The sequence below is a fragment of the Mus caroli genome, unplaced genomic scaffold (assembly GCF_978045245.1).
Source record: "Mus caroli unplaced genomic scaffold, Mus_caroli_1 scaffold_10, whole genome shotgun sequence".
Lineage (NCBI taxonomy): Eukaryota > Metazoa > Chordata > Mammalia > Rodentia > Muridae > Mus > Mus caroli.
Window position 1 is genome coordinate 25,125,823 of NW_028227265.1, and position 25,861 is coordinate 25,151,683.

Sequence of the window (25,861 nt, forward strand, 5' to 3'; positions counted from 1 at the left end):
AATCCATCATTGGAGGAAGTCAGGACAGGGTCTCAAGCAGGGCTAAAACCTGGGGGCAGGAACTGATGCAGAGGCCATGGAGGGGTGCTGCTTACGGGCTTGCTCAGCCAGCCCAGGCATGGCACCACTCACAATGGCCTGGAGCCTCCCAGATTGATCACTAACTGAGAAAATGCTGGATCTCACGAAGGCATTTCCTCAATTGAGCTTCCTTCTTCTCCGATGACTCTAATTGACACACAAAACTAGCCAGCACACAGGGTCTCACTAGGTAGCCCTGGCTACCCTAGAACTTGCTATGTAGACCAGGATGGCTTCAAATTTATAGAGATCCTCCTGCCTCTGCCTCCTGAATGCTGGGATTAAAGGCACGTGACACCATGTGCAACCATTTTTAAATTAATTTTTTTTGAAGTAGGGTCTCACATAGCTCATGCTCAACTTAAACTTATCAAGTAGTCTAAGACTTCTGATTCCTCCTCCCTCCCCTCCCACCAGCTGCCCATTGCTGGTATGACAGGCATGCGAATCTGTGTCCAGTCATTTTTTGTGGATCTTCGTTGATGTTTGGCCCATTTTCTTTTAAACTTCTGAGCTGTAGTTTCCTCACCTCGCTTATTAAGAATTAAACAAGATTCAATGAGATCGCTTTATAAATAAGGTTGTCTAGCTTGAGTTCGTTCCAAAGCTTGGGCTTGCCGCATCAGGGGCTGCCCTGCAGGGGTCGCCAGCGCGCTCTGGGTCTGGTGGCGTCCGCGGCTCCACCTCCCGCGTAAGGCTGTCCGGCTGGCTGCCTGACCCAGCAACGTCCCTAGCTGCGGCGATCCCACGTCCCGCAGACGCACGAGGACACCGCGGGCCCTTCGGGACGCGCTGGATAACGGAGTTTCTGCGGTGTTGCGGGCGGGCAGCGCGGCCCGGCCGGGGTCCTTGCGGGTCCTCGGCGGGCCCGGGGGAGGGCCCTCTTTGTGGCTGCAGTTGGCAAGATGGCGCCGGTGGGGGTGGAGAAGAAGCTGCTGCTGGGTCCCAACGGGCCCGCAGTGGCGGCCGCCGGCGACCTGACCAGTGAAGAGGAGGAAGGCCAGAGTCTATGGTGAGGAGCTTATAGAGCCGCAGATGGCGCGGCCGGACCGGGAGCGGGCCGGAGCGGGCAGGACCGTGGGCAGACATTGACGGGCAGTCGTGGGCCGAGCGGTCCTAGGCGGTCCCGCGCTGACCACTCTTGTCATTGTCGCCGCAGGTCTTCGATCTTGAGCGAAGTGTCCACCCGTGCCAGGTCCAAGCTGCCGTCCGGCAAAAACATTCTGGTGTTCGGTGAGCAGCGGGGTACTGCCCTGGGGCGCAGGGGTGGGTCAGGCGGCGCCCCTCCCACAGGTTCCAGGCTTCTCCACCCTTACCGCCTGCTTGTCGCTTGCCTGCCTGGGAGGGCACCCTGGACTCTAGCAGGGTAGCTGGAGAGTCTTCAAGCCCACACCTCTACTGACCCCCTAGAATGCAGCTCCGTTTGGAGTCCAGTGATGTGGTGTGGGCTTGGGGCATTGGGGCACATTCCTTCAGGCTTTTGGCTGAGCCTTCTTCAGCCTTGACTCGGTTCATCGGTTAGCCTTGTGCTCACCAAGTTGAGGATGTGGAGGAAGGAAAAAGAGGATGTGCAGGCTGGATGGAGAAGATGAGGGAAGTAGGTGACCTGGACTGGGAAACTGAGGAGATGTACAAAGTCTTTCTTCAGCCTTCATGGGCAGGCAGCAGAGCTTGGGAGTCAGCCCCAGGAACTTTCTTGCATAAATCCTGCCCTCGCTGCTGGGTTGCCCAGTCAGTCATTTAACCTCTCTGGCTTCAGTTATCTCCTACAAAAGAAAGGGATTATATGCGTTCACCTGCAACGCTGTTTGTGGAGTAGGAGCTGAGGGCTGAGCAGTGGGACAGTACAGACAGTCTTAGACACCCTGAAAGAACCCCAGTGGAGCCGAGGTAGATGTGTGCGTGGTTGCATCGCATCTCTCATGTCAAGAGCAGACTGCTGTGGGAGCATCACACTGCCTGATGTGTTGAGAGAGCGCTTGTGCAAGCACATCAAGATAGCAGGGTGAAGCGTTTGGGTGCTGTCAAAAGCCTTTTTTTTTTTTTTTTTTTTCAATAGAGGATAAAGATGAGGTCAGATCATGAAAGTCTGGAGGACTAATCAGCTTTCCTGGAGACTCCTGATTTTCAGATTTTATCTTCCTCCACCCTTCCCCAAGCCTTATGGACATAACTGCATGGTGATGTCCATGTGTTTCTCTCATCCAAGTGATGGCCAGGGTGGTAGGTTAGAGCCAGGTATGTGCTTTAGGGAGATAACTCAGGCTTCCTGGGGCCAGCTAGATCAGAATGAGCAGGAGCTGAGGTCAGGCTGACAGGCACTCTTCGAGGCCCCGGTGGATTGTGGCCAGTGTGAAAAGGGTGAGCATTGTGGAGGAAGGAGGATCCTTGTGGACTGCCTTTCCTTTCTTATGTTCTCAGATTCCATAGTTTTGAATCCAAGGATGCCCAGAGATGTTTGGTAATGGTTCTAGTTCTTGTTTAGAGTGTATCTAGATGAGGGGGTTGGCTATAGATAATCCTAGGGAGATGAGAAAGCACTTGCTACTGAGACTGTACTTAGGAGCTTCACCTAGGTCGGTAACCCTCCCCTCCCCCGTTTCCAAGCCTTTAGGGTGCTTGTGAAGTTGTTGTACAAATCAAATGTGTGTAAATGACATAAGCGTCATGACTGAGGCAGAGCCAGGTTTTTATTTTAGTGTCCTTAGACTTTGGGGGTTCGTTGTGTTTTGAAGAGTTCTTGTGGCGAAGATTTATTTTTGTGGGGAACCAGCCTCCTCTCTGACTTTCACTTCTCTGGGATGTAAGAGCTGGTGAGTTTGCCCTGTTCCTTCCCTTGTGAAATGAAGAGAATTGCAGCAGAAGGTCATTTGCGATCTTGGGTTGGCTGTCTCTGCCAGTCACTCTTTTTTTTTTTTTTTTAATTAATTTATTTATTATATGTAAGTACACTGTAGCTGTCTTCAGACACTCCAGAAGAGGGCGCCAGATCTCGTTACGGATGGTTGTGAGCCACCATGTGGTTGCTGGGATTTGAACTCTGGACCTTTGGAAGAGCAGTTGGGTGCTCTTACCCACTGAGCCATCTCTCCAGCCCTCTGCCAGTCACTCTTAAAAGCAGGTCTCCTTTGTTGATGAGAGCGAGTGAGAGAGACCTTAGCAGGCATGCTTGAGATCTCTGGTTGTTCCTTATTGTGTTGGTGTTATGACTGGCTGTCTTTGCGTAGAGCGATACACAGTACACTTTTGTCTTCTTGCAAATGTCATTTGTAGGTGAAGATGGTTCTGGTAAGACAACTCTCATGACCAAACTCCAAGGAGCAGAACACGGCAAAAAAGGAAGAGGCTTAGAGTATCTTTACCTCAGCGTTCATGATGAGGACCGAGACGGTGAGTGACCATTACTCCATCGGAAGGTAACATGTAGGTAGGGCTCTGACTCCTACATGCCCAGGCACACTCACCTTTCTGGTACACCCAAAGACAATGGGTGAAATGTATGTCATTTGCAAGACTTTAGTCACTTTTGTTTTGTTTTTTTTGAGACAGGGTCTCTAGTGGTCCTGGCTGGCCTGAAACTCACTACCTAGACCAGGCTGGCCTTGACCGCTCAAGAGATATTACTCTGTAATGCTCCTTTATAATTTTCAGGTTCAGCTGTTTCCGTGACTGTAGAATAGTTATTGGTGCATGAGTCTTTTTTCCTGTGAGAAAGTTTATAGTCTCGAGATGAAGTATATTGGTTCATTTTCATTTTTGCCTGTTTGCTTTTGTCCATTTAAATACTAGTGATCATGATGTTAGGGTGGTTTTATAACACGTTCTCCTACTTCCTTATTGTTAAATTGAAGAAGATAAACTAAAAGCCGCTCTTAACACCTGAACTCTGCTATCTCTGAGAGCTGTGTGGTAGAGGACATGGAGGCTCTTCCTCAAGCTTGGGCACCTCCATGTGCTAATTGAGATCTCCAGGGATCTTATCCCTGCTCCCTTGACTTCATCTTGTTCAACATTCCTTAGTGGTCCTGAAAAGAAGGCAGAGTGTTGGCCTAGTGTCGAGCCCTGTGTCAGAAGAATAAGTATCGAGTGAGTGTCTTGTCTAGACCCACCGGTGTCTGCTTGTGTAACTGAGACCCATTGGCGTCTGCTTGTATAACTGAGGCCTCTAAATCAAGCCTAGAGGACCTCGTGTGTGTTTGCATCCTTGGCTTCCTGCCTTGCAGGCCACCTTGCCTTTCCTGGGAAGACCTTGGGCTTGAGAGCCAGACCAAACTGGTTCAGAGGGCCACGCCTGTGTTCTGCAGTTCGGTGGCTTCTGATTACTAACTTAACCACACTTCCATTTCCTCCCGTGAGGAAGAGGATGCTGGTACATTTTGCAGATGGACAGAGTGTGTGGGTGTGAGAAGCGTGCCTGCCTTTGTGAAAGGGCAGACTGTGGTAAATGCTCTGAGACCCTTAATCCTCTGGTGTTTCCAAGACTGAGGCACATTTCAGGACAGAGCATCACGGTGACCGCATTTACATGTCTTTGAGTTGAAGTTTATACTAGCGTCAAGTTCAGATTCCCCAGAAAGCTTTTCCTTTCTGTGTTTATAGGACTTTCTCTTTCGGCCACTTACTTATAAGAATCCTTGTTTGCTGGAAGAGCTGCCCTGACCTGAGGTTAATTATACGTCTTGCATCCGTAGTCTTTTTAATTGTAGGTATGACTGGGTTGTAAGTACACATTTCACAGGCAGTCACCTGCTAAAGAAACGACTCCCTGGTTGTAGCTGGGTTGTGGTAGGATATTAGATGTCAAAGGACCACTGCCTCTCAGTTAGATACTCTTGTCTACTGCTGCATTGGGGTGTGTGATCCTCACACATGGGGGGAGTCATGTATAGTTGACATTGGCCAGAAAAGCTCAAGAAACTGTGCTTGCTGGTGGGTAAGGCATATAACCTCAGATCTTGAGTACAAAGTGTGTCTGGAGTCCATTCACAGACCCAGACTGGAAAACACTAAAATATAACTGGTTTGGGACCAGTGAGGTAGCTCAGCAGGTAAAGTCACCTGCTGCCGAGAGAGCCTGCCTGAGTTTGATCCCTGAGACCCACGTGATGGAAGGAAAAAATTGACTCTACGGGTTGTTGGCCAACTTCACTGTGGAACCTCCACCTGTACGCTAAGGAACACACACGGACAGCTCTAGATAAATGGCATAATGTAGAGATTGGAAGTACAGCTAGATGTAGATACCTTTATGCTCAAAACTCATCAAAATGCATTTAATAGATATTAATAACTGGTTATACAACAAGGCAGCTAAAGAAAGGGAGATTTTAAAAGTATATGTTGGAAAAGAAAGTTAATGGAATGATGTTTTGATGTTAGGAATTCCCTCTATCAAGGTACTTTTATAGTAAAAATAATTAAGGAATATGTTTGAAATGTTTCAAAAATATCCTATTAACTTAGAGAATTATCTTTCTTAGTTGCATTGTTACAGTTCCCAGTTCTTTGTTTCAGCGGTATCTTAAGATCTCCCTTTAGTCCACTTGGATTATTCTCAAGCCAGTGTCAGACATTAGTACCATTTTATTTGTAAGTGCTTCTGTAAGTATTTCTAAAAGGTGAAGATGCTTGGAATGTATAACTGATTATCTTGACAGAACGGCTTTAGTCGCTTAGTGTGACGCACACACAAGGGGTTTGTTCCTCAGCGTGCTCACCAGCTCACAGATAACTGGTATCTTAGGACAGTGGATCCTTTAGACCGAGGGGACAGCTCATCAATAAACGTTTGTGTCCTTTGGTTGTTATCAACAGCTAATTATTCTCACCCTGCTCTTTAGAGTCTGTTGAAGCCTTAGTTAGAGTCGTCCTGTATGTGGTTATCTAAACTTTTAAAAGTCTAGGCAGTTCCTTCTATACTAGACCGGATTTGCCGCCCACTGGGTATTTGGCCCTGCTGGGCTGCGCTTTCTGTGTGAATTCATTCCCTTCCTGATGCTGCAGTTCTCATCACTGTGCAGATAGTCACTGTTGGGTGATAATGTGGCTTTGTTCCTCTCCCCAGATCACACACGCTGCAATGTATGGATTTTAGATGGAGACCTCTACCATAAAGGCCTGCTGAAATTCGCAGTTTCAGCTGAGTCTCTGCGGGAGACCCTGGTCATTTTCGTTGCCGACATGTCTCGACCTTGGACGATAATGGAGTCTCTGCAGAAGTGGGCTAGTGTTTTACGGGAGCACATTGACAAGATGAAGATTCCCCCGGAGGAAATGAGGGATCTGGAACGGAAATGTGAGTAAAACTCACTAGTCCTCTTAGATTATTGGGGCCACCTTCTTCCTTTTCAGGCAAGGGCGTTTACTTGGGATAGTATTTGCTTATGTTTTGAAATACTTGTTTCAGTTATTGGGATTCAGTTATCAAGAATAGTTTGAAGGAATTAGGAATGCTTGCTGCTCTCGTAGAGAACCCAGGTTCAGTTCCCAGTACTCTTACCAGTCAGCTGTCTATGGCTCCCATTTCCAGGGAATCTAGTCCCTAGCATGCATACAATGCACAAACAGTCAGACACTCAAGTGCACGCACGCACATACACACACACACACACACACACACACACACACACACACATACAAATAAGTAAGTAAATAAGTAAATAAAAAAGAACACTTTGGCCTGATGTACTGGTGCGTGCCTTTAATCCCAGTCCACCGGAGGCAGAGGCAAGTGAAGTTTGTGTATCAGTAGGAAGGTTTGCTTTGTTTTGGCTTACGGTTTCAGAGGTCTCAGGCCATGGTCACTTGGCAATTTCTAGACCTGTGATAAGGCCATCCGTCATTGCAGAAGGGAGGCAAAGAGGGGCAGAGAGCAGGGGAAAGGAAAGCCTTCAAAGGCCCTCCTGCAGGCTTCTTGCCCTTGGGTGAGTCCACCTTCTAATAACCACTGAGCCGGGAGCTCATGAGTAGCAATCTACTGAGAGCTTAGTGGATTTCCCTTCAGTAATGCCACCAGCTAGGGACAGGATCTTTGAGGACCTTTTTCCTCAAACCCCAAGCCCATGTTTCTGGAATCCCATGGAGATCCCATGCCTCCTCTTGTTGATGGGTTTAATTAAAAAAAAAAAAAACCCAAGGAAGAGAATCTTTTATTTCTGACTGGTTTCTTTTGGAATCTAGCAAATACTGCATTCAGGAATAGCAAGACTGTTTTCGGTGAGAGGGGCCGTTGAAAGATATTTTAAAATAAAAGTTATTTTAGGTTTGAAAGCCTTCTGAGAACAAAGAAGGCACAAAGTAAGGGAGGTGTGGTGCGTTTTCAAGTGCGGTTCAGAAGCTTGTTTTTCCTTCCTTGGCTTCTGTGCAGTTACATCAGCTTCTGTCCCTGTGCCAGGGAGATGGGAGGGGCACAGGGAGCGGAACCGGCAGCCGCAGCGCCTTGGCCAGTGTGAGCTTGGCTGCCCTGGCTCGGTGCCACGGGATGACATCACCCCCTTTGGTGAATTGATGAGGGCTCTGGAGCATGGCACACAGTATCTGCACACGCACTGTCAGGAAGTTTGATGGCGCTTCTCAAACTGACTTTCCTACTGCGTGTCTCCTGTCGCACACTTCATCTTGCCCCTGCCAGTCATCAGCCTAGCCGGAGCCTCACACCTTCCTCCTCCCTTGGCTGCGTGTGCGCCTCCCGCCTCATCTGCCCGTGGGGATCATGATTGCCAGGCCATTCATCTCACCTCTCTTCAGCCACTGACTTTTCTAGATAATGCCTCTTTTTCTTGCAAAACAGCGATGCTAAAGACAGCTCAGCAAAATAGTGCTGAGGCTGAGGAGCTATTCTCGAGCACTGCACACAGCTTCTTACCCAGACTGGTGAGCTGATGTACCGCAGACGTCAGTTTGCGTTTGACAACCTTACAAAGGTTTATTAAAATAGAAAAAGCCACATGGGCCAAGGGTACCACTCTTTCTCAAATAAGGAAAGTGTTAGGTGCGGGGTGTTTGTTGTAGGTGCTCTGAGGATACAGCAGGCAGGAAGGATACCTGTCCTTGGGGAGCTTGTGGAGGAGACACTGAATTAATTTAAGGGTCTTAGTCATTGGCGTCTATGTCACTGAGGGTTAGATTTAGCGACATAAGACGGAAAACTGGAGGGGAAAATGGCTTAAAAAGTTCTGGGGTTTATTTGTCAAGGAGAGGAGACCTAGAGGCAGGCAGTTTGCAAGTGGGGCGCAAGCCTGGGAAGACAGCTCAAGAGCCCTGCCTCCTCTGGCCTCACCGCTTCTGTCACTTGGAGGGTGTGGTTCTTTTCCCTTTGACAATTAGAATTTAAACAATATGTCTGCGTTCCAAGCAGCAACATGGAGAACGGGAGGCAGTGCTGAGGTGTGCCTGTCTGCTTTCTTTTTAAAGAGGTTGAGAGTGGAATCTTTTTGGCTTTTCGTAGCATGTGTGCGCTTGCACATACGTGTGCAGCATGACTTTGAAAAGGTTCTCTCCTCCCACTGCAGGTACCACGGGTCAAACTCGGGGTTTCACGTGACCACTTTGACTCACTGACCAACCCACCTTTCCCCCTTGCTAGTCTAGAAAGTGTCTTCATGCTGTGTTGGGTTAGGGGGGAGAGGAGAGAGAACACTAGAGGGCAGGGCATCTAGCAACTGCTGAGCCATGTCTGTGACTGAGCATCTCGGCTTTCACAGTCCCTGGTCTGTGATATTTGGAATGGTAGCCGTGCCTTTGTGCTTGGTGAAGGCGTGCTTGTGTTCACGCTGGTTTTAGCTTACTTTAGGGAAGTAGTTCTTCATGTTCTTCCTCAGAGGACGGCTGCCTTTCAGATTAATTAGACTCTCTGGTGTTTTCTTATTAAGATTTATTTTAGTTTAGATTATTACTGTTGTGTGTGCATGTGAATGGAGGTGCTGACAGACGCCTGGGTCCTCCTGGAGCTGGAGGCACAGGCGGGTGTTGGGCAGTGCTGGAAGCGAACTCAGTTACTTGCAGGAGCAGGGCATCCTCGTAGCTCCCGAGCACCTCTCCAGCTGCCTTTAGTATCATTCTCAATAAGAGAGCCCCGCTTTACAGGTGGGTTCCTCTCAGGCTGCCTGCTATGGGGCAGCTTTGTGACCAGCCACTGTGACCCAGAGCTGGCAGAGGGACAGCAACCTTGAGCTGCCAGAAGGTGGTGCTTGCTGCTGCAACAACTGGATGAAGATAGTATAAAGAAGGGTTGGGTTGGGTTGGGTTGGGCTGGGCTGGGCTGGGCTGGGCTGGGCTGGGCTGGGCTGGGCTGGGCTGGGCTGGGCTGGGGTTGGGTTTGGGCTGTTTTGTTTGAGGAATATAGCCCGTCCTAGCTTGGAAAGCACAGTGTCAGGAACCTTAGACTGTTGCTGGTCACAGTACATCTGCAGTCAGTAAGCAGAAGTGAATTCCAGTGCTAAGCTAGTTTTCTCCTTTTTTAAAAATTAGTCTAGATGCAGACACTCTGGGATGGTGTAAATAAATCATAAACCATTCTGGAAACACCCCTACGGGCACAACTAGAGGTGTGTCTCCTAAGTGATTTATTTGCTTATTTTTTTAATGTAGTGTCTGTATGGCTCTGGCTCACCTGGGATTCACTATGTAGAGTAGGCTGGCCTTAGATCAGCCTGTGGCCCTTGACCCCTTTAGGGGTTGAACCTCCCTTTCACAGGGTTGCATATCAAATATTTACATTGTGATTCATAACAGCAAAATTACAGTTATGAAGTAGCAAAGAAAATAGTTGTATAGTTGGGCGTCACCACAATGTGAAGAACTGTTCTTTGAAGTGTTGTAGCATTAGGAAGGTTGAGAACCACTGATTAAGAGTAACTAGTTTCCCTCAGGACTTGGAGGCTACTCTCACCATGTGACCTGTACAGAAGACAGGCCTGGCGGGCTCCTGGAATAGGTGATCCGGCTGCTCCATCCCCTCCCTTCCCACTGTAGCTTAGCTCACCTCTATCTTGTCCCTGGCTCTGCCCTGCTCCCTATTGGGGAAGCCCTTGACAAATGCCTTCTCTGTTCTTGGGCAATCAGATGTCACCCTGACAGTTAACCACTGCATTTTTTTACTGACTTGACTGTTAAAAGAGTAATTCCTTTAAGCTCCTACAACAACATCAGATTTTCTGGCTGTGTTCAACATAGTATGGAGATGACCTTGGTTGATTTCTTCTTGTTGACAATGAAGTTTGACCCATTAGTCTCTGCCTTTGTGAGAAACACAAAGGAAACAAAGGAAAGGATGTTGAGATGGCTCAGTCTATAAACTATTGCCTGTGGAGCATGAGGACCAGAGTTTAGTCCTTACCGTGTAACAGCTAGGTGTGGGGGCAGCGATAATCCTAGCACTGGGGAGGAGATGGGAAGGTTCCCGAGGCCAGTAATGCTAAATTGGTGAATTCCAGGTTCAGTGAGAGACCCTGTGTCAAAAAAGAAGGTGAAGAGCAATTAAGTAAGATGTCACACTCAAGAACTTATTGTGTACATGCGTACTCGATCACACACACACACCCACACAGACTAAGCTTTGTCTAGCTATGATTTCAGAGTTTGCATGCACTGGTGGCTTGCTCTCTTACTTTGGTGGAAAAAAAGTTGCTCACCTGTTAGTAGAAGGGGAACAGAAAGAGAAGAGGGCCTGAGGGAGTAGCTCAGTTAATAGAGGGCATGCATGAAGCCCTGGGTTCAGTACTAGCCAGGCACAGTAGCTCTGCTTGTAATCCCAGCACTAGGGAGGTAGAGGCAGGAAGACCAGAAGTTCATGGTCATCTTCCTTATATAGTGAGTTTGAGATCAGCATAAGAATATGCGTGCACACACGCACACACACACGCACACATGCATGCACTCCACATACCTACGTGGGTCAAGAGGGAGGAAGGGAGCCGGGCAGTGGTGGCACATGCCTTTAATCCCAGCACTTGGGAGGCAGAGGCAGGTAGATTTCTGAGTTCCAGGCCAGCCTGGTCTACAGAGGGAGTTCCAGGGCTACACAGAGAAACCCTGTCTCTGGGGGGGGGGGGGGAGGGGGAGAGGGAGGAAGGGGGAGAGGAAAATGAGAGCAAGCCATAGTAGAGCCTTTACAGGCACAGCCTTAATTAATAGCCTACTTCTTTAATATAAGGTTCCACACCACCACCACCCCAGTAGCTCATTCACCTGGAAATTCATGTCTGAATTAATCCAGCGATAGAATTAATGCCTTCTTAATTCAGTCACCTCTCAAAAGTACCACCAGCTGGGAACCTTCAACACATGAATCTTTTGGGGACTCTTCATGTCCAAACCACAACACTTGTTACTTTTTACTTTGACTGGTGTTACTCGAAAGCCCATGAGCTTCTCAGCCATTTCAGAAGCACAGACAATGATGAACTAAAAATCTCTCAGGTTTTAAAAAACTGTTTGAAACCCCTTCTGTGGGTGTAGAGGAGAGTGTACATCTTTTTCTTGGCTTTCCATGGTGATCTATCTGTCTGTGTCTGTCTGTCTATCTACCTGTTTGTGGGGAGAGGGGAGCAGGGGTTGTGGGGCTGTTCTGCTTGCGTGTATGTGCACTGTATGTGTATAGTGCCCATGGATACCAGAAGAGGGTATCAGATCCTTTGGCACTGGGGTTATTCATTGTGTGGGTGCTGGGACTCAAACCTGAGTCCTCTGGGAAAACAGTCAGTGCTCTTAACCACTAACTCATGTTTCCAGCCCTCCCAGTACTTTTACTTATGTTTGTGTTGCATGGTTTTCGTGAAAGCATAATAAAAGGCCTTAGACCTTTTTTCATTCCTGTTAGGTTCATTAGAAAAATAGAGCCTGTTGGCTCCTAAGCCTGGAGGGGCTTTTCCTGTCATGTGAAGATCTGGGTATGGCAGGCACAGCTGTCATCCTAACACTTGGGAGGCAGAGGGAGGGGAGGGGGATGGTAACTGCTGCAAGTTGAAGGCCAGTCTACATGGTGAGTTCCTGGTATCTAGTAAGGCCCTTTATAATACAAATGACAAAACCCATCATTAACCCTAAAGTCCTCACATACAGGTTCTGGTCTGCAGGCCTTGTGTTCTCCTGGCTTAACTACAGCCAGTGGCTACTCTACCTAAAAGCCCCTTCTCTGTATGTAAAGATTTGTTTTATGAGTGTTGTACTTGCTCATATATACGTGTACTGCATGTAGACCTAGTGCTCATGGAGGCCAGAAGAGCCATTGGAGCCCCTAAGACTGGGGTTCCAGATGGTAGTGAGTTTCCACATGGGTGCTAGGAACTGAAGCTGAGTCTCCTGGCAAGTGTCTGGCCCTCTGAGCCATTGCTCCAGCCCCCTAAGATAACAGGTACATCACTCCTGCTGTGTTAGGCACAGAGAGGACATGCACAGTGTACGTGTAATTGAAGTGCCCTGTAAACAAAGTCCCTAGGAATAGAGAACTGACTGGTACCTGGCAGTCACGTGGTCTTTGCCTGCTTCTCCTGTATGGAAGTGGCATGCTCCTCTGGAATTCAGAGTGTAGGCGTTTAGTAGCTTTCCTAATGAAGACCCTGACAAGGAGTGTTACTGTGGTTTCCATTGGTCATCTAGGAAAGAATGGTATGGCTGTCTGGCACTGTGACCAATGTGGGATGCATAAGAAAAGTGTGTGTGCGGGGGTGTTATCAGTGGCAGTGTTGTTTGTTTTGTTTCTTTTTGGTGGTTTTTATAATGGAAACTAATATGAGCTTAAGAATGTTAAGAGCACATGAAAAATGTCAGGTTTGAGCCACGGTACTATTCTTAAAACCAGAACACTGAAAGCCTGTTTAGGTTGGATGAAGCTGAAGGTGTCATGTGCCCATGCAGCTCACAGCTCAGTAGACAGAAGAGCTGGTGTTTGCATCATGGTCCCTAAACCCTAAAGCTGCAACCTCTGCCATGCATAGATACTTTTGTTTATATTTATTATTACCTTTTTATCCCCTTAATTTGCTAAGCCTAAGATGTGTTTCTATTTGCGTCTGTATAATTGTTTTCTTTTCCCTCTGTAGTTATGAAAGAGTTTCAAGATTATATCGAGCCTGAAGAAGGTTGTCAGGGTTCCCCGCAGAGAAGAGGGCCTCTGACCTCAGGCTCAGACGAAGACAGTGTTGCCCTCCCTCTGGGTGACAACGTGCTGACTCATAACCTAGGGATCCCAGTGTTGGTGGTGTGCACAAAGGTACGTCCAGGGAATTGTGAGCTTGGTTGGGTTTGCCCAGTAAACAAGAAAAGAGTTTTAGAAGCTTTGATGGAGTTTCTTCTCAAGGGAAAATTGGGCTTATTCGGGATTCATCAAGGTATAGTGAATGTGTCAGGGTAGAACATACTGTCATTTCATGCTGCTGCTGAATTGACAGTACCTAGTTCAGAAAGCCCAGTTGACTTCATGGGCAAACTCAAGTGAGAGCAGTTTGCTTAAGGCTCTAGTTTATCTGGTCCAGACGGGTGGTGATATAGAATAATGAAGTAGAAATAGAAATGAAGCTTCATTTTAGAGAAAGTATATCTCTTATAAGAGGGGGAAGGTAGCTCTAAAAACATCCTGGATTTCAAAGTCGCGTTATTCCTAGTCTTTAACTGGGCAGCCTTGTTGCCCAGCTGCGGCATCTCCCCGCTTCCCGCTGTTCCTGAGATAGATGAGGTGCCCAGCACTGTGACCTCATTTGATATTGGAAGCATTTATGGGCTGATCAGGCCTGTCATATCTGTACTAGGCCTGGATGAAAGAGAACTCTCTCGTTGTTTTACTCTTCTTGAACGCCTGGACCCCTGCCTTGAGTGAGGCGTTTCTTTAGGGTTTTTTGTTTGTTTGTTTGTTTGTTTGTTTGTTTTTGTTTTTGTTTTCAAGACAGGGTTTCTCTGTGTAGTCCTGGCTGTCCTGGAACTCACTTTGTAGACCAGGCTGGCCTTGAACTCAGAAATCTGCCTGCCTCTGCCTCCCAAGTGCTGGGATTAAAGGCGTGTGCCACCACTGCCCGGCTAGAAATACTTTTGTTTCTAAAGAAGTTCCTCGTTCTGCTCCTCAGCGAGCAGAGCAGCGGAGCTAACATCCCTCTTGGTTGTGTCTCGCCCACAGTGTGATGCCGTGAGCGTCTTGGAGAAGGAGCACGATTACAGGGACGAGCACCTGGACTTCATCCAGGCGCACCTGCGGAGATTCTGCCTCCAGTGTATCCTTGGGATGCTGTGTCGGGCCGGAGCACAGGCTCTCCTCCCAAGGGGGTCTGCACAGCCCTCCTGAACACAGTAGTCTTTTCTCTTTCTTTCCTTTTCTTTCCTTTTTTTTTCATGTCACTTAATTATTTGGGAGTGGGACACCTGAGTGTGGAGGTTAGAGGAAAACTGGGGAGTCAGTCTTCTTCCACCATGTGGGTTCCGAGTCAAATCTAGGTGGTCAGGCTTGGCAGCCAGCGCCTTTATTCAAGCACTAGCCCATCTTGCCTGCCTGGGCAGGGGTGGGTGGAGGGGGAATTGTAATCTTTCTATTAGTTTTATAATTTTGCTGTGTTGGAATTTCTGAATTTTGTACGTAACAACTTAGGCATATCTTTGCTCACTGTGGAAGTATTATTATGGGTTTGTTTTTTCTTGTTTCGTTTTGTTTCGGGCAGAGTCTCGCTGTGCCGTCCAGGCCATCCTGGAGCTTGTGGTTCTCAGCCCCCGCTTTTTGAGTGCTTGGATAACAAGCATGTGCTGCACACCCAGCTTAGTCGTTTTGTTTTTAAGGCTATATTTCCGATAGGCTTTCCTATTAAGAAACTGATACGTGACCATTTTATTACCCAATTACATTGTTTGTACTTAAAAATCTCATTAAACTTTGCTCTTATTCAGAGAGGTAGAATTAGCGATATGGTTACTGGTTTAGATGATGTGAGTGTTTCTCATGTGTTGTGCTGCCCAGGAAAAAGATGCCATGCCAGCAGCTTTTTGAGTCTTCTTTATAAATCCAACAGTAGTTGTTGGTTCCTTAGTTCTACACTAGTGACAGGCAGGCACTTCCTTTGAGCCCTTGGTAGGCACCTATCTCTGAAGGTGTCCCTGATGATATTCTCGTTCCCTTGTGAGCCCTGCCTGGGAAGTAACCTGTGTACCTCTGTACACCAAGCATAGCGTTCCACTGAGTTTGCGTCTTAGAAAGTAGCCTCAGGAGTGGGCAGCACTCTGAGTATTAGAAAAGAAGAGCGGCTGCCTCCTACGACAGCCTCAGCTGGAGTATTTATTTATTGTGCTGCCTCTCTGTAGCTGGGAAAGTTTGCACGCTTGGTTTACTCGCTTGCAGATAAAACCACAGGTCACCTCGCGCTTTAGAGATTGTGCTTATGTGCGATCGGGTTTTGTCTCACAATGAATTGGTTTTCCTTAAGCACATTGATTAGATGGAGCAGCCTTGATTTACACCTCAGTGAAGGAAGAGAAAAACCTTGACTTGCTGTATAAGTACATTGTTCATAAAACCTATGGCTTCCACTTTACCATACCCGCCTTAGTTGTGGAAAAGGACGCGGTTTTTATGTGAGTTCTTGGAAGGTGGTGGCATTTCACTCTTCTCTTTATAGTCCATTTGCTGCGCGTGCGCCTTTTCAGTGCAGGGCTTCTTCTGTCTGAAAGAGCGCTTGGGCTGGCCCTCGGGTGCTAGACAGGTGCAGCTTCCCCTCTCTGCTCCTTCTGCATTGACTCGTTCCACTTAAGGGAAGTGGGTGGCGTGGTCAGAAGTGCCACATTCCTTCATTGAAAGAGAGTTGCCTGACTGTAAGTAAACCATTTTGTGTGCTTACTGTCAGCTCTAGTGAAGCACTGGCTGTGAGGAGAATCGAAGTTAGAGATTTCAGTGTGGTGACCCACAGTGGCTTATGTGGGAACATCTGGTGACTGCCCTTGACAGGGGTGACTGCAAGCATCTTCTCTGTTCCCGTCAGTGTGGGCCTCAGCTCTGCTTGCTACTTGCTGGCATCTGCATTTTACAGCCTCTGGGATTGGTCCTCCTGTCAGACCCTGAGGTACCCTGTTTTCCTGAGCCGCTGTCTTTTCTCTCAGGAGAGAATCGAGTTGCCCTGTCTGGCTATGACGGTGCTGTGGTCTTACAGTAGCAGACTGATGTTCAGATCTGAGAGGCTCTGGGCTTAACAGTTACAGTTGTTCATTCAACAAGCTTTTCACAGCACCCTCTAGGTGCCCAGGTTCCCTGCCGAGGACACAAAAATGAATGGGCTACACCCCTGTTACAGCACAGAAACAGACGTGTTCCAAGGAGGCCGGGGCAGGGTAGCAGTGGTCAGTGGAACAGGGCGGGGCCAGAGGATGTGCTCCTGGAAGATGCATGCTCTGTCTCGGGCAAATCTGCAGGGCGGGGCCAAGGGCATCTGTGAAAGGCTGAGAGCCAGATGCTTCAGGAAAACTAGCCAGGCTACCTTCTGCATATTTGGAGAGCGGCTCACTCAGACTGTTCATACCCTACTCTCAGGAATCACCCAGAACAGCAGGCAGGCACGAAAGCAGAAACCCACTGCATGGTCTGCTTCTCTACTCAACTCAGGCCTAAGTTACGCCCTCCTGAAGCAGGAGCTCTGGGTGGGCTTAGGGCTAGTGTGCAATGGAGGCGCATCTTGTGCCTTCTTGAGGCTTATAGCATCGCAGGTCATGATAGATAGATGGATAGATAGATAGATAGATAGATAGATAGATAGATAGATAGATAGAACCAACCTCAGCTGTGTCCAGTCCCGTTTTTACTCTTGTGTCTCTTGCTGGTTACCTGTGTAGGACTTTGTAAGGTCAGCACGGGCGTTTGGGAGAAGCATCCTGGAGGGCACCCTCTTGGTAATGTAACTGTGTCTAGGAGTTGAGGGAATAAGAGAGTGGTGAGAATAGTCGGTTGTTTTTGTTTGTAACTAGAGCTTCTTGAGCTGAGAAGTGTGGACAGGGTGTGGTTGCTGCCCCTCAGAGTAGGAAGTGGGAAGTCTGATCTCCTCATTTTTTTCTTGCCTTGTGATGTTGAGCTGCGTGACACTCACATAGGAACCTACGGCTTCCTTGTGTCTCTTGTCAAGGACCTGCGATAGATATAGGCCGTAGCGTCCCCCTTGGCTTCAAGGCACTACTACTTCAATGCCAACAAAATTACTGAACTGTTCATAAGATAATTGGTATAAAGAAGTGTCCTCGAGAGGGTCAGGATGCAAGGGGAGAGCCAAAGCCCAGGGGTAACGGTCCTCTCGGGTCTCCCTCCTTTGTGCATTGCTCTCTAAGCGAGGTCCCGCTCGGCCCTTGCTCTTCCACTGGTTCCTTAGGCCTAGCCTCCCTGAGTCTCTGGAGCAGGGTGTGTCACTTTGACCTGATGGGATGGGTGTGCTGTGGCTTTCGGCTTATGTACCCAGAGCTATGAGACACCGGTGGGCAGCACCTCCAGACTTAAAACTGTGGGAAATGACCTCACAATTTGATGTGCGTTTGAGATGTGCGTGGGAAGACAGTCTCGGGCAAAGCACGCTAATCTGTGTCTCCTCGCCTTTAGACCTGCAGGCTGGGACAATGAAAAGAAAATAGCTATTTTACATGAAAATTTTACAACCGTGAAGCCAGAAGACGCGTATGAAGATTTTATTGTAAAGCCGCCTGTGAGAAAGGTACCTCATTCAGTCCCTTGCAGGCCTTATGTGGGTGGTTTGAAGTCATGAAAATGAGACCAGCTGTTCCAGGAGGGGCTCACTGTGAGAAGTGTGGGAGACGGGAAGGCCACGTCATGTCAGTTGTAGGCGACTTTCCTGTTAGGTCCCAACAGCGCTCCTACCACTTGGGAATTGCTTTGGCCGGATCCCCTCTGGGGTCTCCTGCTTGAAGACTGATCTGGGAGGTTCTTACTGTTTAGGACTTGCCACACTTAACAACATGAATGGGTTCCATACCATGGCTGGTGCTGGGAGAGCATCTGTACCTAGTTAGAACAGTGTACCTGCAGTCTCAAGAAGAGTCCCCCAAGCCCGTGTGGAGGCCCACACCAAGATTCTTGTAGCACGCACGCCGACAGACGTTTGAGAATTTTCATTGCCTGTGGTCACAAACGTGTCTCATTTCACAGCTGGTCCATGACAAAGAGTTGGCAGCTGAGGATGAGCAGGTGTTCCTAATGAAACAGCAGGTAAGAGGCCTTCTCCTGTGAGGAATGCCATTTCCGGAGCGGGTTTTGGGACTCTGTGTTTGAGAGCATGCAGAGGCATGGAGGTTAAGATGAGGTTTCCTCTCTCCCTACTTTCTCAGCAGGTAGGGATTGGAGCGCGTGCTTCACGATGCCTGCCTGCATTGCACATTACCCTACGGGGATGGACTTAGTATGTTTCCATGCGCCCTGGAAGGTGTGCTGCATACTTCTTGAATTGATCATATACCAAGTGGCCTGGTTCACTTGCATTTTTTCCCCACAGTGTATAAAAGCAATGGTGCCGTCTGCGTCCCTAATCTCAGCGCTTGGGAAGCAGAGGCAAATAGATTTCTGTGAGTGAGGCCAGCCTGGTCTACAGAGGGAGTTCCAGGACAGCCAGGGCTACACAGAGAAACCCTGTGTTGGAAAAGATATATACACAGTCACACACGTACGTACATACATACAGAGAGACCGAGAGAGAAAGAAAGAGACAGAGTCAGAGAGAGAGAGAGTGAGTTAGTTCCAGAACAACCAGGGCTTTTAAACAGAAACCCCTTCTCAAAAGACATACATGCATAATACGTACATGCATGCATGCATTAAGTAATGCACATTTTGTACCTGAGGAGAGTAATGTAGCCAAAAACGACATTTTTTTTAATCCTCCTGCCTCTGACTCTGAAGTGCTGGGATTGTCGGCAGGTGTCACCTGCCTGTGATGGTTTATGCAGGACTGGGGATCTAGCTCAGCGTTACACATGCTAAGCAAGTACTTTACTAGCTGAGTTACGTGCTCAGCCCAGACTGACTGCTCTACTACCATAGTTTATTGTTCATTTTTTAAAAGAGCATCATGTATATATACAGTGTGGGGGGTTTGTTTGTTTGGTTTTGGTTTTTTAGGTTTTTTCAAGACAGGGTTTCTCTGTGTAGTCCTGGCTGTCCTGGAACTCACTCTATAGACCAGGCTGGCCTCGAACTCAGAAATCCACCTGCCTCTGCCTCCCGAGTGCTGGGATTAAAGGAGTGCGCCACCATTGCCTGGCTCTACAGTGTGTGTTGATGACATTCACTCTCAACTTCTTCCAGATCCACCCTGATTCCCTCTATGATAAGAATTTTGAACACAAACCCATTCTTCTTCTTTTTTTTTTTTTTTTTTTTTTGGTTTTTCGAGACAGGGTTTCTCTGTATAGCCCTCGCTGTCCTGGAACTCACTTTGTAGACCAGGCTGGCCTCGAACTCAGAAATCCACCTGCCTCTGCCTCCCGAGTGCTGGGAGTAAAGGCGTGCGCCACCACAGCCGGCTCACAAACCCGTTCTTAACACTTCTCTTTGATCCAAATTGTTAGATATGTGACCATCTCCTAAGGGCAGGGCCAAGTCCTGTCAGTTTTTAGCAATTTTTTCCCAACTCTTTTCCCTTTTCTATGGCCTGCTTATTTTCTTAGCTTCAAAACTGGTTTTGGGGGTGTCTTCCTATACCAAATATGGAATTTCAGTTATTTTTGCATTTGTAGTGTTAAACATGGGTATGTATTGGCGCCCTGTAGTAGTCATAGGAGTGAAGCCCTTAAAGCTCCAGCCCTCAGTTCATGCTGCAGGCCTTGGTTAATGGCCAGTTTGTCCCTCTCTTTGCAGTCACTCCTTGCCAAGCAGCCTGCCACGCCCACAAGAACCTCCGTGAGTACCTTTCACCAGACAGAGGGTCATGGCCCGGTGTCATGGGTGCCGTCTAACTTTACACCGGGATTGCAACAGTTTATATGTATGTGGGCTTTTATTATATTTTTTAACTGAGTTGCTCTCCCCGAAGGCCCACAGCCAGAAATGCAGTAGCACCTCAGAAGTGTTTGACGAAAGACAACAAGTGATACTCTGTAAGCTTTCGTTCCTTTCTCAGGAGCCTGAGCTGGGGCAACCCTCCACTGTGCCGCAGACACTGGACTTCAGACGGGAAAATGTGTTGACTTTGATTTTTTTGTATTTTTTGTTATTTTTATATCTATGTGTGACGTGGGCTGGTTTTGGACTTAGGAATCCCCTGCCAGAGGACCCTCTGGCTCTCCAAGGACGCAGGGTCGGGGTGGACCAGCTAGTGTACCAAGTGCCTCTCCCGGAACTTCAGTAAAGAAGCCAGATCCAAACATCAAAAGTATGTATGCCATCACTGGGGAAAGGCTTTAGTCCTAGGCTCACGGGGCGCGTTATAACGGTGGCTGTGATCTCTGGTGGGAATCCAGGAAAGCTAGACTGATGGCTTTCCAGGAAAAGTTAAATTCCAGCAAGTAACCGTATGCACCTGGCATTGTGTAAGACCTTAGACCCCACAGGTGCCCTTAGGAAAGAATACAGTTTAGGAAGTCACTGTACAGTGTGTATCCTGAATCTGTTGTTTCTTTCCTTAGCTTTGTAGTAATACTATTTGTGAGTTGGCTATTTATTTTTCTTGTGTTCTTACCAAGCCACTGCTGATTCATACACAAAGATACTGGTTGCAGTAAACCCATCAGAACAAAAGTCTGTAAATTCTTGCATGTTCACCTAGCATCTTCCACTTTGGACATGAATGAGCTTTTCATACTAGGCTGTGAGCCTTGCAGACTTAGAAACCTGAAATGCACTGCACTAAGGATGCAGAAATGACAAAAACAAAGACTTTTCTGTGACCCTCAAAGGTGGGAAGTGCAAACTTGTTTCCACTGGTAACCTATCGCCGCCCGGTTAGCCTCGTCTAACGGCGACCACTGAGTGTGGTCAGTGCACTGGGAAGCGGCAGCCACCGATGCTCACTTTCAAGCTTGAGAACCACTTTTCTGTCTCCGTTTGCGTGACGCTTCCTTGTTTTTCTTTGTGCTTCCTTAGATAATGCGGCAAGTGAAGGGGTATTGGCCAGCTTCTTCAATAGTCTGTTGAGTAAAAAAACAGGCTCTCCCGGAAGTCCCAGTGCTGGTGGAGTGCAGAGCACAGCCAAGAAGTCAGGTACAGAAGGGCCTCAGAGCTTCAGATCCTTAACGGAGCAGTGCTGTCAAATGGGGTTGCACACGGCAGTGGTCGCTTTCACCATGTGCACACTTCCAGTGTTCAAGCTAGCTATGAGCAGAAGCAAGCCTTGTCCTGGCAGTTAAGATCTCGAGCTGTTCTTGTGGAAGGCCTAGGGTTTCAGCACACACACAGTAGTTCCCTAACACCCTTAACTCCAGTTCTAGGGGATCCGACACCCTCTTCTCACCCCCTTGGGCACCAGGCGTGCCCAAGGCACATAGACATACCAGCAGGCAGGCATAATGTTCGTGTACATAAAATTAAATGTAAAAAAATCTGGGGGCGGGGGGAGGGGAAGAGTTTTATTTGCTTCACAGCCCCGTTTTATTTGCTGGAGCCTGTGAACCTGCATGGTCTACCGCAAGATCCCTCTGTGGTATCTGCCCTTCTATTCAGGCTGGTAGGACAAGCTAGTCTTGAAGGTTCCTAAAATAAAGTGGTTAAGTTCTTAGGAATCACATCCTTTCATTATTGTGGGGCCAGAGATTAACCTAGGAGTTGATGGATGCTAGGCGAACAGTAGAGTGTGCCGCTGGCTCACCTTTGTGGTTTAGAGGCAAACCTCTGTTGGCCTCATCCACTGTCTGGCCTTAACTCTTGATCCTCTTGCTTGGATTGAAAGTATGCACCACAACACCCCACATATAAAGGGCATATTAGGCATATGCTGTTGCGTGTTTTCTCCAATTGATTTTCCAAAGTAGACGAGGATGTTAGAAGATCATGGTGTCCTAGGGCAATCTGAGCCTCCAGCAACTTTGGAGTTCTTAGAGACCTAAGAATCTGATCTGGGCCTCAGCTTTGACCTTGTGTTTGTCCCTTACCAGATAAGGGTCATTGTCCAGGCTCAGGTAGTGTTTGACAACAGGAAATAGGAGCACCAGCATTGTGCAGGATGGACTGCTTGGCCTGGCTCACTTTCAACATAAGACATGGTATCTCATGTGAGTCAGTTTAAACTCAGTGACTATATGGGTAGGGTGTTTTTGTTTTCTGGGGATCGAACCCTACACATTAATGGAAATACTTTTCCAGAACTATAGCATCAAGCCATTAATCAGTCCGACGTGTTGTAGTTAGAAATGAAGCATGAGTGCCTGTCTGGGAAACAACATAGTTTACTACATGCCTGAAATTCAGATGGGGACCTCCGGGGAGACCGTGGAAAAGGTACACAGGGCTTAGGGATGGGAGATGAGGGTTTTCAGAAAGACCCCTTGAATTTGATACAGAGGCATCCCCAGGCCCTGCCGGGGAGGTGGCTGCCTAGTTGGAGAAGCACAGACCTGTGACACTGGTAGTAACAAGATTAGGGTCTGGGTTTTTTGTTATCCTTGTGGAAAAGGCTTTTCTCATTTTGAGGATACTGTCACTAGGAATGATGGGTTTTGAGGCCAGCCTGATCTACAGAGTAAGTTCCTGGACAGCCAGGGCTATACAGAGAAATCCTGCATAGAAAACAAAAATATTTTCTCACATTGCTATTTTGTGTTTGTTTTTGTCCTCTCTCTCTTTCTCTCTCTTGTTCCATTTCTTTTCTTTAAGGACAAAAGACTGTGTTGTCAAATGTTCAGGAAGAACTGGATAGAATGACTCGAAAGCCAGACTCCATGGTAACAAACTCTTCAACAGAAAATGAAGCCTGACCCTCCTTTGAAAGTGCATCTGTCAAATGACCAAATAACTATGTATATTCATCTGATAAGACCAGGATTTTTCTGATTCGGCACATGCTGTCAGTTTTTGGGGGTAGGGGAGATGAACTTTAAAAAAATACATATACTTCTTTGGCTTGTCCGAGTGTGAAATGCACATTTAGGAGGTTCCATATCAGGCCCCTTCTTAGGGATGTCCCTTGGACTCTTGGGCTGCGATTCTCTTGTGGGAAGTAAGCGCAGCTGGCCTTGTAGAGTGGAGAAAGGAGGCCCACTTTCTATCAGGGTGGAGCAAAGGAGACTAGGAAGGCATTGTTCAGATGGATGGTTAGTTTAACCAGTTGAGTGTTAGCCAATTCACTTGTTCTTGGGAAACAGGTTAAGTAGCTGACAGTCCAGGAAAGAGAAAGGTTCCGGAGGGACGAGAGAAGTGCAGGTGGGGAAGCCGAAGGTTGAGGGAGGTAGAGGAAGGAAGCGAGTGAGCGGGCAGGCGGGCGCTGTTAGTAAGTACGTGCTCTGTAGAAACCAGATAGCATCAGTTAAGACCTAACAATTAGAAACATTTCCAAACTAAGCGCTAAACAGAATGGGAGCTGGGCTTGTTCTAGATGCATCTTTAAGTTATGGGAAATGTGTTTTATGTAGGGTGCTGAGTAAGGTGGGCTGACTCAGGGCTGGTGAAGACCGCAGCTGCCCCCCGGGACTCACAGGCTTGACCCAGGCCATGTCCCTTGTCCTTGGAGAGATGCTGGGCTCTATGCAGATGTAACCTGGGGCAGGCAGTCGCTGTGCGTTATGTTCAAAGTCAGCAGATACAAAACTAGATATTTTAAATAGTTCCTGTTTTGTGTTGTTTAATTATTTTTTTAACTACCACAGGCTGGCCAACTAATAGAAAAGGGGTGACTGATTTCTCATTGTACCATGTTGGCAATGCTCTAGAGAAAGTTCGGGGGAAGTATTTAATGTCGTTACACTCTGGCTATTTGGCTTGTGCCAGGTCCTGCCTTAGAGCCTGTGGTAACCCTCCCTGATACAGAAAGGTTCTTTCTGTAGCTCCCTGGTCGGATCATTGCTGTCAGGCCGACAGGTGGGTGCTTTCCATGGAGAGTGGAAGTGGTAGGCTTGTGCTTTCCATGAAACGTAGCACTTGTTCTCTTCCGGAGGTGCAGGTCTTCTGTGTCTTCCATCAGGGCGTGGTCACGAACACTGTCAGGTCACACCACCATGCTGAAGATCACTTCTGTGGATTTGAAATGGCACTTTGAGTTTCTCTGTGACACAGCACATGTAAATGCAAGCACTACCATGACTTTAATGTATAAAAATCTTTGTTATCCAAACCAAGGGGAAAACCACAGTTCACCGCCGTGGAGTTTACTCTCTTTTATATGAATGTTTGTCACTGCGTCTCGGCATAATGTTGCTAATGCTGTTACATACATGCCAGATTTGACTAACCACTAATGTAGTTGCGTGAGTTAACATCTAGTTACATGACAAGGCTGCTCAACTGTCGAGTCGCTTTGTAAAGGTCTGAACACTGTTAAGGGGAAAGCTGAGTGTGTGCTTGCCTCTCTAACAACAAAAAGATGTGTCTTGTGCCGGTTGTACTATTGAAATATATTTTTTCCTTTTTTAATTCAGTTTTTTTTGTTGTTGTTGTTATTTTGGTTTTGTTTTGTTTTGTTTTTTAAACATGCATTGTGGCTTCAAATGACCAGGTTGTCCAGGCGATGACAGCAAGCTGGCTGGAGTGGAAACCATGGTGGAGGGTCAACTGATCTCCGTAGCAGCCAGGACAAAGTGAATGACCTCAGAAACTAGGAATTCTTGCAAAGACACTGCCTAATAGTGTGATTTTGAAACCTTGATACAAAAGTTAAAAAAGTGTATCACTGGAACGGGTAGGCACTTTCTGTGTTGATGTCAAGTGTGCTCTAAGCAACTGAGGAAATGCTGAGGTCGGAGTGGGAGGGAGGCTTGGAGACCACTGTGTTACTCCTTTGATGCTTGGATGCTCCTAGTTTGAGAAGAAACCGATGCGTGTTGTCATGTGCTCAGTAGTTGCCAAAGTCCACCAGCTTTGTGGAGCTTCAGGGTTCTTTGGGGTTTGAGGAGATGAGGTAATTTTTATTATTTTCGGAGTTTCAAGCATTGGAACCAAAGGCCAAATAATAAACAGCCTTTACTTTTTAGAGTAAAATTAATTCTATTTGCAAGATTACACTTGTATGGTAGACTATAAAAGACAATTTTATGACTATTTATACACATTATAATGATTACCTCTGTTTGTCTTTAAATGGATAATTTTAAGTAAGCCCAGCCTAAAAATTATAGCCCAGATGAGGGCTGTGAATTGGTCTTCCCTAAAAATCCAACATATATGCTGCTAGATTATTTTATTTTATTTACATTTTTTTATTATTTTTAAATAACAGGGAGGGTTTCTTTGTATTGCCCTGGCTGTCCTGGAACTCACTCTGTAGACCAGGCTGGCCTCCAGAGATCTGCCTGCCTCTGCCTCCCGAGTGCTGGGATTGGTGTGTGCTACTGTGCCCGATTGCACCTTTTTTTTCTATTTTACTTTTTTTTATTATTGGCATTTTAAAACCAGTGTTTAAACTGAAGAGACTGTTCTCTTGATGAGGGTGAAAGCGACTGCTCTGTACATCGAGACCTTAACAATGTTGATGCTGTAAGTGGAAGTTCACTGTTGTCTCTCTGCTGAGTCCATTGGTGTTTTTAACTTCGAATTAGGACTGCGGACGATCTCCCGCCAGCCTTAGTCCAGGGTGTGGCTCTGTCTGGGTGCAGTATGCAGTCATGTGGAACCTTGCTTTCTAGTGCTGGGGGAAGAGATGTCTAATTACTGGCTTCAATAAACAAGAATCCAGACTGCTAA

General features: G+C 47.4%; 1 protein-coding gene across 2 annotated transcripts; it reads left to right on the forward strand.

Moving 5' to 3' along the window:
- The first annotated feature begins 760 nt into the window (after positions 1-760).
- Dync1li2 (dynein cytoplasmic 1 light intermediate chain 2) lies at positions 761-25,861 on the forward strand. 2 transcript variants are annotated; one of them, XM_021169573.2, is made up of 13 exons: positions 761-1,093; positions 1,241-1,314; positions 3,355-3,471; positions 6,146-6,376; positions 13,122-13,291; positions 14,189-14,282; positions 15,492-15,627; positions 17,627-17,738; positions 18,191-18,250; positions 19,895-19,936; positions 20,291-20,408; positions 21,119-21,235; positions 22,844-25,861. In XM_021169573.2, exons 1-13 carry the CDS (start codon positions 987-989, stop codon positions 22,942-22,944), a joined length of 1,479 nt encoding a protein of 492 aa, XP_021025232.1. In that variant the 5' UTR covers positions 761-986; the 3' UTR covers positions 22,945-25,861. The 2 variants fall into 2 exon arrangements, with proteins under 2 accessions (XP_021025232.1, XP_029336415.1); XM_029480555.2 differs by lacking the exon at positions 19,895-19,936.

Coding starts and splice junctions, on each gene's coding strand:
- Dync1li2 (XM_021169573.2), top strand. CDS start 987: ATGGCGCCGGTGGGGGTGGAGAAGAAGCTGCTGCTGGGTCCCAACGGG. Junction 13,292..14,188: donor TGTTGGTGGTGTGCACAAAG/GTACGTCCAGGG, acceptor TCTCGCCCACAG/TGTGATGCCGTGAGCGTCTT. Junction 14,283..15,491: donor GCGGAGATTCTGCCTCCAGT/GTATCCTTGGGA, acceptor CACATTGATTAG/ATGGAGCAGCCTTGATTTAC.